The 18,748-nt window shown below is 38.6% G+C and overlaps 1 protein-coding gene across 28 annotated transcripts in view; it reads left to right on the plus strand.

The window, feature by feature from the left end:
* HDAC9 (histone deacetylase 9) overlaps positions 1-18,748 on the plus strand; it is a 911,202-nt gene that overhangs the window by 536,364 nt on the left and 356,090 nt on the right. For all 28 annotated transcript variants that reach the window (XM_038557033.1, XM_038557034.1, XM_038557035.1 and 25 more), the window contains one exon: positions 336-553. In XM_038557033.1, the coding sequence (XP_038412961.1) occupies positions 336-553 (218 nt within the window). The remainder of the gene's footprint in view (positions 1-335; positions 554-18,748) is intronic.

The following is an 18,748-nucleotide window of genomic DNA, read 5'->3' on the forward strand; positions in this document are numbered from 1 at the left end:
GATTTACAGTGTCATACAAAGGTCTCCCTGACACTTGGTATTGTGGGAAAGGCTACTATTCCTATTTATTGCTCTAGACACATGGTGGGAAAAACATCTCACCTTATTTAGCCTTCATGCATACCACGGTGGACTACTGGTGAGTCACTGGTCAGATGCAGACCTGTCTAGTCTTCTGACACATCTGCCTGCACCTCATACATCCTGGCCTTCTTCTGATATTTGCCAAGTAGAGAAGCTCGTTTTCATCAAATTTATCTCATATATCTGTTCTCTGTGGCTTTTCATCTTAAGCAAAATTGTGTGTATGTGTGTACATGTGTATTTTTTTTCAGGTGGAGTTCCCTTACATCCTCAGTCTCCATTGGCAACAAAGGAGAGAATCTCACCTGGCATTAGAGGTACCCACAAACTACCCCGTCACAGACCCCTGAATCGAACCCAGTCTGCACCTCTGCCTCAGAGCACGTTGGCTCAGCTGGTCATTCAGCAGCAACACCAGCAATTCTTGGAGAAGCAGAAGCAATACCAGCAGCAGATCCACATGAACAAAGTAAGCCCCCAATCCAAAGTCATGATGTCATATCCACCAGTGGGGAAATTGGGGTTCTCTTCCCTGATATGGGCACACAAGAGGAGAATGGTGGTATCAAAAGGAGATTGCCAGCCTAGCCCTCGAGGACAGCATCACAATATCAGTATTTTCACTATCCTTACATTCACAGGATGTTTATAGCAAAATTGAGATTATAGATTGGTAAGTTTTATGATTGAGGGCCTATTTGAATACAGAAGTACATACGGGCACATTGAGAGCACATACAGCACATACAGAGCCCCATTTTTCAGTATGGTAGAAAAGGCTTGAAGGCAGAATTGAATGTGGTGGGGTTGACAGCTCAAAAAGTTTGCACAGGTACAAGCAGCTATGATGAGGTGAGCCAACAAACTATTTCTCAGCAACTTGTACATATCCATGTTATATTTATTTTTTAGCATGCCCCCACTTTATTCCAAACAGTGTCTGAAGCAATTTCTCAGAAATGTGTGGTAATTTTCTGGCAGCCTTATTGTGGCCAAAATGGAAAGCTGATGTCTGTATCACACCACATCCTTAGGCGCTCTCCTGCTGAGGCAACCACAAAGAAACAGTGATTACAATATAACAATATCAGACAGGCTCAGCCTGTAAAATGTTTTCAACAAATTCATAAGCAAAACCTGTTTACAAAGCTTTGACACTACCCTCTGCTATGGTAGGTTTACAAAACAGAGTCTTCTCATTCCCGGACAGTGTTAAGGTCCTGAATATCATAATTCTATCCACTCTCCTTTGTTACTGTATCACCTACAAGGCATCTCATAGAGGTATTATTTTTAAGAAATGACTTTCTGTTTACTGATAGGTAGCTAAAAATTGGCTCACTATTTAAAAACTTTATTGTATCATGATATAAACAAAGCAAAACCTCATGGGCAAAGGTCTGATTGTCTTTCTAATTGCTATAGGAGAAAGGGGGTTCTTTTTCTTGTGCTCACTTTATTGTAGGTAGGGCAAGAGTTTTTCTCTTCTCTTTGGCCTCCACTTATAGGGCAGAGACATGAAGGGAGCAGGGGCTGAAGACCATACTACTGAATAGAAATCTTTCCAGCCCAGCCCTTCGCTGCCTTCAAAGATGATGCGTATGTGTGTGGGATTGGGGAAGTGGGTGCTGGGGATGGATGGCAGTGGCACTGCCTTTCCTGCCATCTCTCATTATACTTAATTCTATATTCCACTGTACTGCATACTCTTTATACATCATCAGATGCCAATTTTATTGCTACAGTTTTCTCTAAATTTATCAAATTATTTTTATATCAAGGCAGTCTCACTGGAGAAGACCAACTTCCTTCTTGTAGAGTGGCTTGATACTTATGGACTTGAATGTGGCTATGCATATGTTTGCTATATTATGGTAGAGTGCAGTTTGTTTGTTTTGTGGTCTCTCAGCACTACTTCAAACTACTGGGTATTCTTGAAAAATTGTCCAGTGATTAATGAGAAAAATTTTTGAAGAAAGAAAGATTGGGGATCCTACCTTTTGCCTCACAATAGTTTTTCTGGTTGTTTTTGTTTTTGTTTGTTTGTTTGTTTGTTTGTTTGTTTGTTTGTTTGTTTAAGAGAGAGCATGAGTGGAAGAGGGGCAGAGGGAGAAGGAGAATCTTAAGCAGGTTTCATGCCCAGCGTGCAGCCCAATGAGGGGCTCGATCTCATGACCCCAGAATCATGACCTGAGTCTAAATCAAGAGTCTGTTGCTCAACCGATTGAGCCACCTAGGCGCCCTGTTACCTCATAATATTTTGATCTGGGATTGGGTTCATTAGATTCCTATGAATACTTTTAAGAATATTTTAGAATATTTTTTTTATGACCTAGAGATGCCAGTGTTTCAGACTCAGTGGTATGCTAATAACAGAATCTTTATATTTTAGTATTCCACTTGAGATTTTGACAGGCGGATGCTAACCTTAGTCGCGTGGAAGAAACTAAGATGAAAAGCAGGCATTTGCATTTGAGCAAGGAAAAAAGCAAATCCTATCAGAGACCTTCTCCCATGTGTTGCTGATTCCTTGGAATCTGTTAAGAATTCTTCCCAAAATTAGAAACAAACCTATACTTTCAGGTACATGTTTGTACAGTGGTTTGATTATTAAATCTTGTCTTAATTAGGCAAAATGAAGTCCAGAAAACTTCAAAGTACAAAGCTGATCTTTATATATTAACCCCTCTCAGCTTGGGTGTTTAGATTACTCAAGCAGGTCTCTAGTTGGCTTTTCTCCAAGTATGTATTCCATATGTTTGATCAAATGACATATGCACATTGGGTATTCTCCAGATTTTGAAAATATTTCACCTGCCCTCAATCGTCTAAGGGAAAAGAGGAGAATCTTATTAAAGAAAATATTGAATCTCTTTCCTATTTTGAAGCATTCACAATAGAACCATCAAGAAATGAATTACAACTGCTCACCATTCCCCATAATGTGATGAAAACATTTATTTCACATTATGTGAGGGCCATAACTTAGATGACAAAAACCAATGAGTTTCTGTATAATCATATATTTATGTACATTCTACCCATTTTGAATATCCATTAATGAGAAGTAACCACAGAAACTTTATGTAATTTTTTTCTTGGTACAATGGATTAGTCTGCATTGAAGCATTTCACACTGGAGCCAAATAGTTGGCATCATAAAAATATCGTACCTGTTCTTGAGCAGCTTACCGCAGAAAATATATGCTCACATAAAGACATAGGTTTGCAGATAACATGTTTGAAAATGTCCTTTACTTTTGCTCCCTCAACTTTTGTTATGGTTCTTTTTTTAAGATATAGAGAAGAAAAAAAATACAGTGGCAACAAAGAAAAAGAGAAGTAGATTTATCCCTAAGCATACATCATATTAGATGTGATTGTCCTTCCTGGTATGAAATTTTTTTTAATATTTTATTTATTTATTCATGAGAGACACAGAGAAAGAGAGAAAGGTAGAGATACAGGCAGAGGGAGAAGCAGGCTCCATGCAGGGAGCCTAATGTGGGATTTGATCCCGGGACTCCAGGATCACGCCCTGGGCCGAAGGCAGGCGCTGAGCCACCTAGGGATCCCCATGAAATTTTTAATGATATAATTGAATTGTTAATAATCCTTAGAAGCAAACCTGTACTTTTCAGAGCAGAGTTTATACAATAACTGAGTTATTAAATTTGTAAAACTTTCTCCTGTCTTCCTGTTACTTGAAGGCATTTATGAAAGCAGCATTCCTGCTTATTATAAGTCTACAATGTAAATATTATTAATCATGCTAAATAATTTACCTACCCATTGCTTGATACTTTAATGACATTTACATGGGAAGTTTACGTGTCCTAGAGTTATTTGTCTCATACAATTAGTGTATGCACTTAATAGCTTAGCAGAAATATCCCTAGAGTGTGTATTGTATAGTATGTGTATTGTTATATCCACACAGTGGGGCAAGCTAGAAAGGTGAGTGGAAATCTCAACATGAGTGATTTGTCTCTCTGTTCCATCAGTTTGAATAAACGATTTTCACTGAAAGTATTTTGAGAAGTTTAGCATAAGAAAGTCATAGCTTACACTATGTGTTCTTTTGTTTTTTTTTGAGACATTTAAAATATTTAGAAATGCATTAAGCAATTTTTGTTGCTAATGGATGGTACATTCTTGCAATAATAACTTGTGAGCCTTTCCAAAAAAAAGTTTCTTTATACCAGCATCAAAAAAAGCTAAATAATTTCTATTTTAACTAGAATTTTTCTAGTACCTATGTTTTTCATATTCATAATTCCAAATCCACATAAGCAGAAATTTCAAGAAAGTTCTTCATTCAGCACTTATTTGAATGAAATACTAAGTTATTATGCATTTATCCATTTAGCAACTCATATTGAATTTTTGCTTCAAAAATTCAGACACTATTTTAGGCACTAAGAAAATAATATTCATTGTCCTCATGGAGCTTACAGGCTGGGGAGCCAAGAAGTGAAATATCTAAGTAAACAGTAATACAATGTGTGATGTACTAGGACAGGGGACATGAGGAAGAAAATTGTTTTCTCCGAGGAAGTAAGACTTGAGACTTGTTAGTTACCTCTCTGGGTTATCGTGTCCTTTCTATATATTCCTTTCTTTCCTTTTCACCCCTCTCTGTCCCTCTTGCTTGCTTGCTTGCTTGCTTGCTTGCTTTCTCCCTTTGTAATACGCTTTGTGATAAATATCTTATGCATTCCTATGACTGGATGTCAGCCAATACTTTGTTTAAAAACCCACATAAATCATGAGATGATATATATGTCAAGGTTCACCGTAGATATAAGTATTTATTATATATTTATTACTATGATACTTAGGCATTTTGACATGAGTGCTATTTTATCATAATAAAAATATATCTAAGACGAGATTAGTAAAGGGGAGGCCAAGCAGATGTCCTGCATTGCCCTTATTAAAACAGGTAGATATTATATCTGACAAGCAAGGCATGAGTATAATTCTGCTCAAATGCTGGAATGGAGCAAATGGGGAGTTTTCATTAGTTTTTGGAAGAGAATTTGACCCTTTCTTTGAATAGTATCTGTTTTATCCTTTTTCTTGAGATAATTCTCTAACATAAATGTTACGTATTCTTCATAACCCCTCATGATTCATACCTGCTCCTTGTCCTTGATCATCCATCCACAGCAACCCAGGGGACTATATTCTTTCTTGCCTGTGGTCACACACAAACATGGTCACACACAAACATATCATGCATATGTGTGTGTTATTTGTTTTCTTTATAAAGTATCCCTGAAGGCAGTTCTAAAATAGAACTATTTTGTGCACTCTTGAGCAAAGTATATTTTCCCAAGGAGGTTGATTTGACCAACAACTATAATGTAGCATCCCAGAAAGTCTACATTTTTAAGTCACATTTCCTATTATCAAACAGCAGGGGAACATTTTGTATTAGCTTTATTTTAATAAAAGTAATTATACCCATTACTTCCTTGTGAGAAGAGTAAAATTTTGAGTATAATTAGATGAGGACGATGAACCGATCTTTGCTTTTTGCTGCACCTGTTACTCTGAGTGTGTCTTTCCCTCCCCTTCTTTTATGCACTGTGCTTCCTCCCAGCACCTTCTCTGTAGGCACCTTAGGGATTAGATCTTTCACATAATACCAGCTCCCTTTTATGAGGAGGATCCATTGTAAGATGGGACACAATGCTAATATTCTTATGTATGTTAACTTCTCATACTTAACAAGTCAGTCTTTTAATATCATTAAATTTAATTTTAAAGGGTTGACCAACATGACAGGGCTAGCAGTTGACAGCTGGAATTCTCACATAGGTTGTATGACACAGAAGCCTGTTCTGAACCTTAAACGTGTACTTAGGATTGTAGTGTTGTTTTTATCACTGAGCAGGAGATAAGATTTTCCCTTTTTTATATAAATTTTTATTTGAAATAAGGTCCACACCAGACATGGCCCTTGAATTCACTACCCTGAGATCAAGAGTCACATGATCAAGAATCATGTAAATGCTCTATTGACTGAGCCAGCCAGGCACCCTAAGACATTTTCCCCACTTTATTTTATTTTTTTTATTTTTATTTTTATTTTTTATTTTTTTTAATATTTTATTTATTTATTTATTCATGAGAGAGAGAGAAAGAGAGAGGCAGAGACACAGGCAGAGGGAGAAGCAGGCTCCATGCACTGGGAGCCCGACGTGGGACTCGATCCCAGGTCTCCAGGATCGCGCCCCGGGCCAAAGGCAGGCGCCAAACCGCTGCGCCACCCAGGGATCCCTATTTTATTTTATTTTTAAAAGATTTTTTTAAATTTATTTGACAGAATGAGAGAGAGCCCAAATGGGGGAAGTGGCATTCAGTGGGAGAGGGAGAAGCAGGCTGTCCGCTGAGCAGATAGCCTGATGCAGGGCTCCATTCAGGACCCTGAGATCATGACTTGAGCCAAAGGGAGATGCTCAAGAGGCTGAGGCACCCAGGCACCCCTGAATTTTATTTTTGCCAAAAAGTAGAAAACTTACAATGAAAGATAAGGCAAACAAGCAAACAAAACAGGAAGATGATCTGATTTTATGTATTTATTTAGTTTTGGTATTGGTTTGGATTTGCCAGGATGAAGAAACTCCTTTTCCTGACCCTACTTCCCAACTTTTCATGCATTTCCCTCCATCCAGTTACTAACTTGGAAGTCTTTTTATGTGGATCTGATGGCAGGACATTCAGATATCCGTTGGATTATAAAGCTTTCCAGCAGTGCGGTGTGAGTGCAGTACGGCCAGGCCATGCTTCGTTCCTTTCTTGCATGTTGTAAAATTGTTATTTTGTTTAGATTGGGCAAATGTCTTCTCCTAAGAGCTCTCAGTGAGCCTGATGCTGAAAGTCTACTGACTTCATCAAGTTCAACTAAAATGCAAATTTGGCATCTCATCGATGGGTGGTTGGAAAATGCCTTGTTTCAAGTTTTGAAAAATGGATGAGTAGAAACTTGAACTGGGCTTTCATTTAGGAAAGTAGGCATTACTGTTGTCAGGTTTAATTTCTCTCTATCCATTTGACAGTATGTTTCCAGGCAGAGTCTTTAATCAACAATTTAGGATTACATTTTGCCCATTAGATGGATAGTATGTCCAAAAACTTGAGCAGGCACCGAAAGGCAGTCTTAATTTTATAACAGTAAAAAGCCCCCTAGATTATTTATCTATCTATAGAGGTTTACAGAAGAAACTTTGACTTTGCCCTTAAATAGATGTTATTTCGACATGATTAGCCCAATGTAAATAGATCCATGTAGGTATGTGCTGAGCTTCAAAAAAACCACTTACTGCAATACTGGCTTACATCATCACAGAGAATTCTTATAGAAGCATTTCACGACATAATTATGAGTGGATGGTTTATAATATACAGAAAATGGCTTGTTGCTTTATTATTAGATGTGATGAAATCCTGTGTTTGTAAAAGAAACTAAATGACCATTTCAGTGGATTAATGTGTAACATTCATAAACGTTCCCAGTGCTGCTTTCATAACTTGAAGACCAAGGGAAGGACCTCGACCTTTCCTTTTCACTCTGCACTGTTAATCTAGTCAGAGACGCTTTTACTGAATGAGAAAAACAATAGTTGGACAGGACTATGAGGTAAGAAAATAGGGGAAAGAAAAATATCTGGGGAATTAAACCATGTGAGTGGTTTGACTGATGTTGATTCCAGGCTGTTCAAAGGGAGAGGGAAGCTAAATAATTTGGTTGTTTCTCAACCTTGACAAATAGTTTCATTTGACAGGATGAAATAATTAAGTCTTACTAAGGAATTTTTAATAAAGCTAAGTGATTTGTGGACATGAAAACCACCAATATGTGGCAGTCTCTTTGTTACAGATTTTGGTTGCTTCTAAATTCCTGATTTTAGTTTTCTTCCCATGTATCTTTCTGCCCTTCCTCTAAATATTTATGAAATCTGAGGGATCATAGTGACCCTGAAGTGTCATATGATCTAGAGGATTCCCATTCCTTCAGGCAGAATTGCACTCAGGGCTAAGCTCCCATGTCCTAAAGGCACTGTTACTCTCTTGCTATCAACTTGGTTGTATCAACCAGCAATAAAAACTCACTTCTAAAAAATAATTTCCTGGCATGGAGTCATTGATGGTGTTCCAAAAAGATTTATTAGCAACTATTGTGCTGCATACTGAAAATGAAAATAAAGAAGGCATGTACTTTCCCTCAAATGACCCATAGACCTGTGAACAGATCATTCTACTCAAAGGCAGTTCTATGTAATGAAGAGCTTATATGAATCGCAAAATCTGAAATACTTGATAACCTTTCCAAGAGAAGTTTCTGATGTCCTGCAGGATTATTTATCAGTTTTGCAACTTTGAACAAAGTATTAAACCTCTGCATCCAGTAATTCTCTAATCTGCATGTTTTAAAGGTTTATAGTGAGGACTACATGAAAGGATGTACTGAAAGTGCTTTGTAAACATGGTCGGCACTACTGAAATCTAATGCAGTATTTATGTTCTTATGTAGCACTAATAGTTTTATTTTCCTTATTCTTTTAATGAAAATGGTTGTCTGGAAGTGCTAAAATACTTCCAAGATACACATTTCCTACTTGCCTCAATCTTGCATCAAGCTACTTTGTTGTAAACCAAACCACTAAATTTTGTTCCAACTTGAGCCTTTGTATTCATCATGAAGCAGACCTTGTTTTCTCTTTGGAACAGTATTATGGTTAATTACTGAATTATTTAGTGAGGTATAATTTACACAGCAAAATGTATTCCTTTTGCTGTACAATTCAGTGATTTTTGACAAATGCATATCGTCATATAATTACCACAGTCAAGATACAGAACAGTTCCCTCAACTTCCAAGCTTCCCTTGTGTTGCTCCTTTGTCGTCAGTCCCTACCCCCACCTCCAACCCCTGGCAAAGTAGTTAAATTTTTGACCATGGAAGGAACATAAAACAAATCTCAAGTATGAAGGATGGTATATTTTAAGAGCAAGCAGACATCAGCTCTAAATGATCTAAACCATAGAATGTTTAAGAAGGGCCATAAGGGATTATTTTCAGAGGTCATAGGCAGACACTCTGTGGACTGGATCCATTCCATTGAACTACTGTCATTGGCCTGCCTGGTATCTCAAAAAGCGTTTGAATTACTGGTCAATCTTTAAAAATAGAAAGATTTCAAATACAAATATGGATTTCTGGCATTGTCTGAAAAATTGAAAATCTGACTACACTGGGGCCCATGTTTCCATGTGGCAATTATTTTCCGGGGTTTACTCTTGGTCATCCATTTTCAAAAGGACTTGTGCTGCTCTCCAGATTACCAAAGCAAGGGTTGATTAATGGGGAGAACGGTTTGATTATGAATCAATTGATTGGAAAATTACTGACTTTGAGATCGTGTCTATTCTGAGACACAGTCCAAAGTCATCGAGGGTGCCTTTCCTTAAATGTGCCTCTATCTATATTCCATTACCCTTAAAAAGTAAAGAAAGAAAACTTTGAAAGAAAGTGTACTATCAACTGAATATTGGAAAGTGGATTATTGGGGGAAAATCCCATTATGAAATAAAAAGAACATAAAATTACACAGTGCTATAAAAGAAGGAAAAATAGGGGATCCCTGGGTGGCTCAGTGGTTTGGCACCTGCCTTTGGCCCCGGGCGCGATCCTGGAGTCCCAGGATCGAGTCCCACATCAGGCTCCCGGCATGAAGCCTGCTTCTCCCTCTGCCTGTGTCTCTGCCTCTCTCTCTGTCTGTCTCTCTATGTCTATAATGAATGAATGAGTGAATGAATGAATGAATGAATGAATGAATAAATAAAAATAAATAAATAAATAAATAAATAAATAAATAAATAAATAAATAAATAAATAGGGGATCCCTGGGTGGCGCAGCGGTTTAGCGCCTGCCTTTGGCCCAGGGCGTGATCCTGGAGACCCGGGATCGAATCCCACGTCGGGCTCCCGGTGCATGAAGCCTGCTTCTCCCTCTGCCTGTGTCTCTGTCTCTCTCTCTCTCTGTGACTATCATAAATAAATAAATAAAAATTAAAAATAAATAAATAAATAACTCTTTTAAAAAAAAGAAGGAAAAATAGCTCCTTTGTGTTCTAATTAGGTCCTGTTACGTTCTCTTGATGAGAATTTTATATTCTGAAAGTCAGTCTGTCTGTTTCTACTTTTGCCCACCTAAATCCAGTCTTCTATAGCAGCTGGAGTGACCATTTACAAATACAAATTAAATCATATCAAGGGCTTGCTTAAAACTCCCCAGCTGCTCCTATCATACAGAGGATAAAATCCAAACATCTTCTTGTGGCTTACAAGGCTATCGTGATCTGGCTCTTGCCCCCATCACTGACCTCATCTCCTACTCTCTTCCCTTCCTTGCTGACTTCCAGCCATGCTGGCTTTTTCTCCCATCTGTGAAGAATGTCATTCCATCCCCAGTTGTGCTGGCCACTGTTCTGTGTGGAATGTTCCACCTCTGGATCTTCTCATGACTCGATCTTGGTATTGGAGTCTCTCTTAGCTCCGGCCTCAGGTCTTCTGAGAGGCCTTCCCTACCCATACCAATTAGACAGAGACACTCACCCCTTTCCCCATCATTCCCTACCACATTAGGTTCCAATCTTCAGTTGCTTACTTTGTGCTTCCTCCTTTGAGAGGTTCCCAACTGACTGCTCTTCTCAGGATGTGGCATATAGTAAGTGCTCAATAAAAATTGCCTGACTAATGAAAGAGTAGATGAGTAACTTTCTCAAACTTAACTTGAAGCTCTGGAAGGAGGAAATTTTCAGCACCCTTTCCAGAAGTTAACACTTGTTTAAGTTAATTGAATTATTAGGATGTTTTGAAGCCAGAAAAAAAGGATATTTTAATTGTAGGCATTGTTTTTATATTTATTTATTTATCTATTTATTTATTTATTTTAAAAATTTTATTTATTTATTCATGAGAGGCACAGAGAGAGAGAGGCAGAGACACAGGCAGAGGGAGAAGCAGGCTCCATGCAGGGAGCCCAATGTAGGACTCGATCCCGAGTTTCCAGGTTCACGCCCTGGGCTGAAGGCGGCACTAAACCGCTGAGCCACCCGAGCTGCCCAACAGGCATTGTTTTTAGACAATCATTTAAAGTTGAACAGATAAACACATTTTATGAGGAATTCATTTGGTCCCTAGATTAGTTTTATATCCCCTCAGTTAGACTTTTGATTAGTGTGAATAATGAAGCAATATTTAGAAATATTTCTCTCTTATTATTTAGCTTGGTTCTTCTGGTGATTTCCCTAAAACTCACAGGAGTGAAATGGCATTGAGTATTTTGGCTCGAGGCAGAGTTCTTCTCTAAGTAGACCTCTTGGTTTGAAAGCCCTCCGTGTTCTGCATGTTGTTTTTGAGAACAGTTGGTACATACCTAATCTATTTGTGATTTGAGACAGAATTTTATCATTGTTTTAAAATCTAGTTTCCTTGGAGCTTAAGGGAAAGGTTTCATTTTCCAAAAGAAGAATTTTGCATTTATTTAAAAGAAACAAAAAAGAACAAAAACAAAACTTGTGCCATTCCCCAAGTAAAATCTGTCTTCAGATCTGAGGCAAAATAGGAAAGTGATGAGTTAGGTTGAAGGTCACTTTGCATAGTTTAATAATCACATTCAAACACTTGTGCTTAATGGGTTGTTGACAATTTCAGAAAACCAGATGTCCATCAGAAACAGATTTACTCCTTATACGCTCTTGTTCTTAGCTGCCATTCCAAATCTGAAGATATTTGTGGGTACATGAAAGATCACTGTGGGAAAAAAAAAATTTTAAATATGGAATTTAAAGATACTTTATTTGATAGCACTTATGCTTGTGTTGACTTCCAGACTTTGTTAGTGCAACTTACACGGAGAGGAGCTTCATGTGCTCATATATAAAGGTTAACAGCACAGCCTTTCGATATTATTTCATGAATTTTACATCATTTGCTACTTAGAATATATGATATTTAACGTAGAATATAAACAGTGAAATTATGGACTTACTGTAATTATGATCCTAGCAGAGATTGATAAGAATGGAACTGTAACACTTGAAGGTTAGGGATTTAGATAAATTATCATATCTGGTCTATAGCATGTCAGTGTGAGTGGGTATGCACGTGTGTGTTACAAACCCAGAATGGTCATAGACTGCCTGCACCGTTCTTAGTGTTTAATACGATTGCTGTGCACAGGCAATACAGAGAAACACTGACAGACGAGGAAGAGGCACAGATAAAAGGGGAAGGAGAAGCACAGCCATCATCTTCCTCTCAGCTGGGTTCCCCACCAAAGTAACTCACCTGGTGTCAGACGAATGACACGTGGTGTGTTTTACAGATGGGCCCTCAGCCGAGATTCACACAGGCTTGCACATTTATCTGTCACACAGATGTTTCGTCTTGTGTTTTGTAGCCAGCAAGGCAACAGCTCAACTTTGCTGGGGGATCACCTCCAGATGTTCAACCAAAGGGAGACTCTGCTACCCCACTGAGAGTAAGCAGACAGCTCCTCCCTGCATCTGGGGCCGCTCAGCGACAGTGCAAATTAGAAAAGGGTTAGCCCATACCATCTTTGTAATGGTCACATTTGAAGTTCAAAAACACATACAACATAACATAATTGGAGTACTGAATGTCTTCATAAATAGTCAGAAACTTACAAACAACATCAAGTAATTTTTTTATTTAAAAAATCTCAAATAAGTTAAACCTAGCAGGCCAGTTTTCTGTGACTTTGGTTTGTAGATTTTTCTTGCTGATGTTAATTGTTAATTTTTCCACTCTGGCAAATTTGACTGCTTAAACAAAAACAGCTTTAGTCAAATACCTGGAAAAAGAGGTCTAGATTAACTCTTTCTATGTGTTTATATTCTGCAAAACCATCTCCAGGAGATCCCATCGAGCACTTTAGTATTTTGTGGAACTTTGCAAAAGAGCACGTTGTATTTCAGAGATGGTGAAAAAAAAATGATATTGCTTGTGTGGGGACATTGACATTTGCTGCATAATCTGGGAAGAAAAGTGTCAAAGCACTGTTCCTAATATCAGTTAAGCTTTCGGTATTTATTAAAAAGATGAGTTAGAAACAGGACAAATCCTCGATTTTTGACTTATGCACTTGGGTATTGTCTGTTTACTCAGATGAGAAAATTAGGTGAGTGATACATTTGAGTAGAAGGAGAAGAAAGGTTTTCTTTGAACTACTTGTAGTTTATGAAACCTGTTAGATATTCTAGATCTAAGGGAAAATGTTAAGGAAGCAGCTGAATGTCTAAGTTTGGAGCTGGGCAGGGGAGACACTGGAATTATTTGTGTTAGTACAGTTGTCATCAGAATATAGCTGTTTCAGAGTAGAATGCAGAGTGGAAGGGTATAAAAAAAATTCTAGGTTTCTACTCTTTTCTTTGGATATGGCTCAGCTTCTCCTGGAAGTGAAATTCCTTCTTTACAAAATAAGGATTTGAAGGGTGTTATTAGAAATTTTCCAATGACTACATTTTATATGTACACAATCTCCACTCCTAAGTTACTGTTTTATGTCAAGAAACATTTCTTTTACAAACCATCGAGGAATTCGACCCTTGGAAGATCATTCTGCTATTTGGCCGTCTTGCCCAGTTATCACAGTGTTATTCATTCTGACACTTCTCTCTCTCATGTTTCCTTCAGTGCATCACAAGTGTAGATGAAGCCAAAGGAACTAACTAGAACAAATGACATTGTTTATTGCACACTGAAAATTGTTATATACGTATCTGTGTCAGTGAGGTTGTAAATACTGATCAAAATTGATTCATGGACTACACGATGAGATTTCCGGGTACATCTGTGACCTCAGAAATACATTAACAGGTCAGATTTCAGAAGGTTTTTTTAGTAAAATGTACATATGACATATTCTGTGAACATTCAGCATTTGATCACTATTAGAGATTTTCTTTGACTTACTTGCTATCTATGGGAAATTATATTCCAGGAAATTAGCACACAGTTCGTCTGGTCTTTAGCTACACCCACAGTAGTGATATCAGTCTTTTACTTTCAAAGATGCTATGATTGTGTCTTGGTGCCTTTTTTGGGGATGTTTTACCCTCACTAACACTTATTAATATTCTATTTAAATTGCCACTGGATTTGGCATGAACACAGTCATTACTGACTTTAACAAGAGAGATTTCGGTCAGATAGTGTGGATGAAAGCCTTGTTGGTGTGAATTCTAATGAGAATGGGAAAAGAAAAATGAAGACAGTAAAGAAAGATAGCTCAAGGAGTTTTGCTGTGAAGGGAGATACATAATGGTGTTGGGGGAGCAAGGGAGGTTTTACTTAAGACAGATTATCTTCTGAAAATGCACCAATAAGAATATTCCAGCAGAGAGGAGAAATGTGTGTTGGAGGACAGGGTGGATAATTGCAGGAGGGGATAGGATACAGGCCATAAGCCAAGGGATTGCCTGAGATAAAAGTGCAGACATCACTTTTAGAACAGGAGGAAGGGTGAATGGGACAGCTTGGTAAATGCGATGGTAACAGGATGTTGAGTTTCTCTTTGGAGGCTTGTTTTCTCAGTGAAATAACAAGCACAGGCATCAGCAGGGAGTGAAGAAAAGGTCTGGTTTTCGAGATTTGAGGAGAGAGGAGGTAGTTTGAAATTGTCATTGAAAGAGTGGGAGTGAATTAACTACAGAAATGTAGTAAGATTGCCAGGCAGTACTGATGAGGGCCCTTTTGAGGGTTTTGCTCATGAATCTGAAGAGAAACATTCAGCATGATTGTAATTTGTTTGTTTGTTTCCTTGCTTATTCAGCTGCTTAGGTTTGGCAGAGATGTAGTATTAACCAAGGTTGGAAGTCTTACTTTTCCAGTAAAACCCATATTGAAAAGGGCAGGGGTGGACGCCTGAGTGGCTCAGTTGGTTAAGCATCTGCCTTCAGCTCAGGTCATGATCCTGGAGTCATGAGATCAAGTCCCACCTTCTGCTCCCTGCTTAGAGGAGAGTCTGCTTCTCTATCTGCACCTCACCTCACTAGTACTCTCTCTCTCTCTCAAATAAATAAATAAAATATTTTTTAAAAAAGAAAGAAAGAAAAGGGCAGGGGAGTTGAAGACAACGTAAGGGAGTGATTTTTTTTTAAATTTTTATTTATTTATGATAGTCACACAGAGAGAGAGAGAGAGGCGCAGAGACACAGGCAGAGGGAGAAGCAGGCTCCATGCACCAGGAGCCCGATATGGCACTCGATCCCGGGTCTCCAGGATCACGCCCTGGGCCAAAGGCAGGCGCTAAACCACTGCACCACCCAGGGATCCCCGGGAGTGATTTTTTTTTTTAAAGATTTCTTTATTTGAGAGAGATTGTGCATGCAAGGGGAAGGACAGAGGGAGAGAGAGAAAGAGAGGGGAATCTCAAGCAGGCTCCCCGCTAAGTGCAGAACCCCGACATGGGGCTTGATCCCAGGACCCTGAGATCATAACCTGATCCAAAATCAAGTCACACACTTAACCGACTGAGCCACCCAGGTGCCCCAAAGGAGTGATTTTTAATGATGGAAAATGGAGCCTAGTCTAGCAAGGAGGAAAGTGAGAGGATGAAGAGTGGGAGGGAGTGAGAATGTCAGGCTCAATCACTTAGAGGATGCTCTGGAGCTGGAGAATGGTTAAGGCCAGAATATATTGAGAATGAAGCAGAAAGAAGTCATGTTTGAAACAGATTTAGTAAAGTGTACAGCTACCAGTAAAGACCTGGGCTAGGGTATGTATGATCATAGCATTGGGCACTGAGGAAGAGCAGATAAAAAGACTATTGGATGTGAGGAAGTCAAGGTCCTAAGACTTGTTGGAACTGGGACTGGAAAGGAGAAGAATAGCAATAGACTTTCCCTATTTTCACTGCTAAGGAAAAGGAAAGTAGGGGCACTTTCCTCTTGGTGATTAAATACTCTGCATAGTCAAACATCCAGAAGCTATGAAAGCGGCAGTCACTCCTCAGTAAAGGGGGACTTCTGATGTGACCTTTTCTGGACAGCGGTCCTGTGCTCCCTGGTGGACCTTTCATGAAGGGCCCCTCAGTTCTTCTCTCGGTCACACATCCCATATAGTTTCCTTCTGTCTTCCTCCCAGAGGCTCTTATGCACATGAACTTTTGAACACCTCCCAGAGGTGTCCACTTGCCTCATACATGTCCTTGGCCCCCCATCTCTGCCTTATGTGCTATCTCCCATGAATTTTTCCAGCTAAGCTTTAGCAATGAGAGGGAAAAGTTCTGCAGCTCCACATGCATCCATCTAGAAGATGAACTGCAGCTGTCTGCTTGCAGATCGTCCCTCTGAGGGACTTTTGCAGCCTTCTTCACCTGAGTGATACCTTTCCTTATATCAATCTCTTCTCCCCACAAGACCCTCTATCGTCCTCTTGTATGTCACATCTGAGGTGAGGGACAGGGTTAAGGGCTGGCTGATGAGCTTTGTCTCTGAAGAATGGGTGGATACTTGTCACCCGAAGTCCCTATCCCTGGGGTCCCAGCCCAAACTGGGACTTTTCCATTAAAATCCTGCCTGTTTTCTATGGTGTCACGTGTTCTTTTTCTAACAGCCGATTAAGTTGGATCCTATAGATGTACAATCAAAGCTTAGGAATATTACATTGTCCCTCTTCTCCAAAATCTTAGCAGTATGCAAGGTATTGTGTATTTAATGTTGTTATGTAAATACTTGGCATTGGTACAAAAGTCCTGCAAATAGTTTCCTAAAAAGTACTCAAAAACATTTAAAGAATGTTGGGATGACCCATCATTCATTCATTCTTATGCTGACAGCCCAGGAAAATAGATGTTAGATTGTAGGTACAAAGGAAATTGATATTTAAATTTGCCTTCTTCATTTTGACATAAATTTTGATTGGTATCTATTCTCTTGGTTTGATTATGTCTAACTTAAGATTGGTGATGTTTATATCTTATTAATGGCTTATTTCCTAATTTGTACTTTATTTCTATAGAATCTTGTTCTCAACCCAAATACATTATAAACTGTGTTACTCTCTCCAATATCATCTTCCAGCATTTTTTCCCATCTTCCTGTGCTGAAACCTCATTGGCCTTTCATTTGCTCCAACGCACTGGACTCCTTTTCAGCATATGTACTGTGCCTTCTGCCAGAAATGCTCTCTACCCTTATTTCAACCCCTTATACTCATGCAACTAGAACTTCCTTTCTATCCTTCCTCTTTCATGTCTCAACCTAAACATAGCACCCTGCCAGTAGTGAAACCTCTCTTAAACCACAGTTATGCTCCTGTGCCAACTAGCGTGTACTCTCATAACGCCCCGTGCTTCTTCCCATTTCATTTACCCTACTTGAAAATCAGAATACATTTATTTATCTATCTGGTTCCCTTCTAACACACTAAACTATAAGCTCCATGAGGGCAATGCAATGGCTATTTTCCCAGTGCTTAGCATGGTGTCTTGAACACAATTGGCACTCAATAAATATTTGTTGCACAAATGAACAAAAAATCCCAATAACTCTACCTACAGTGAAAGTGGAGGGTTTCGTCTGTTGGTGCACAGCCCTCTGAGGTGATGTGGCCTGGAGGAAAGTCTGTAAGCCTAAAGAGAGTAAGACACCCTTCAGAGTTGGAGTATGTAGAAGTTTTCTAACTCTAAGCGTGTGTTTAGCCTTAAAAACATAGTTAGGTATGGGGGGTAGATAAGCTTAAACTGTACCAAGAGAAATTAGTATTCATGATTTTAGCAGTTATATTCTAAGCGTGCTGTTTATTAACAATATTTGGCCTATTGCTTACATGGGTGCTGACTTAACAGAAAATTCTAATCACTCTTGAAACCACAGTTCAAGATCTGCAGATGATCAGTCGCTGGGGTCATTGTGAATCAAAACAAGAGACCTGTGACATGAAATCATCTTGAGAATTTTACTCCATTTGTTTATACTGTGATATTTTGCTGTTGTTTAAGTTAGGTATGTTCTCATTTTTTTTATTTTTTTATTTAAAAAATTTTTTTAAATTTATTTATGATAGTCACACAGAGAGAGAGAGAGAGAGAGGCAGAGACACAGGCAGAGGGAGAAGCAGGCTCCATGCACCGGGAGCCCGACGTGGGATTTGATCCCGGGTCTTCAGGATCGCGCCCTGGGCCAAAGGCAGGCGCCAAACCGCTGCGCCACCCAGGAATCCCTGTTCTCATTTTTTTTTAAATCATTGAGCAGTTGATTCATATACTTCTGAAGATTAAGTATAATTTAATTATAAAATAAAGGTCTAAATAATAGTTTCCCAATTAAAAATAATTCTTTCTTATTATTTAACTTGGATATGTTCATAAAACATTTTTAGTGCTATCACATTTTTTAAAAATCCCACATCTTTTTGAAGTTTAGGATTTCCAAATCAGTACTTCCATGTTTTACCAGTGCATATAAGAAGATGTTTTATCATTTGACCCTTTAGGTATGGGAAAATAAGATAGATGAGGACTTAGCATTTGTGCTTGTGTTTTATAGTGGTTGACATTCTCAAAAAATGAGATTGTGGAAGTTTTTCACTACCTTTCCATTAATTCCATTACACTTTATCTGT

The sequence above is a fragment of the Canis lupus genome, chromosome 14 (genome assembly GCF_011100685.1).
Source record: "Canis lupus familiaris isolate Mischka breed German Shepherd chromosome 14, alternate assembly UU_Cfam_GSD_1.0, whole genome shotgun sequence".
Lineage (NCBI taxonomy): Eukaryota > Metazoa > Chordata > Mammalia > Carnivora > Canidae > Canis > Canis lupus.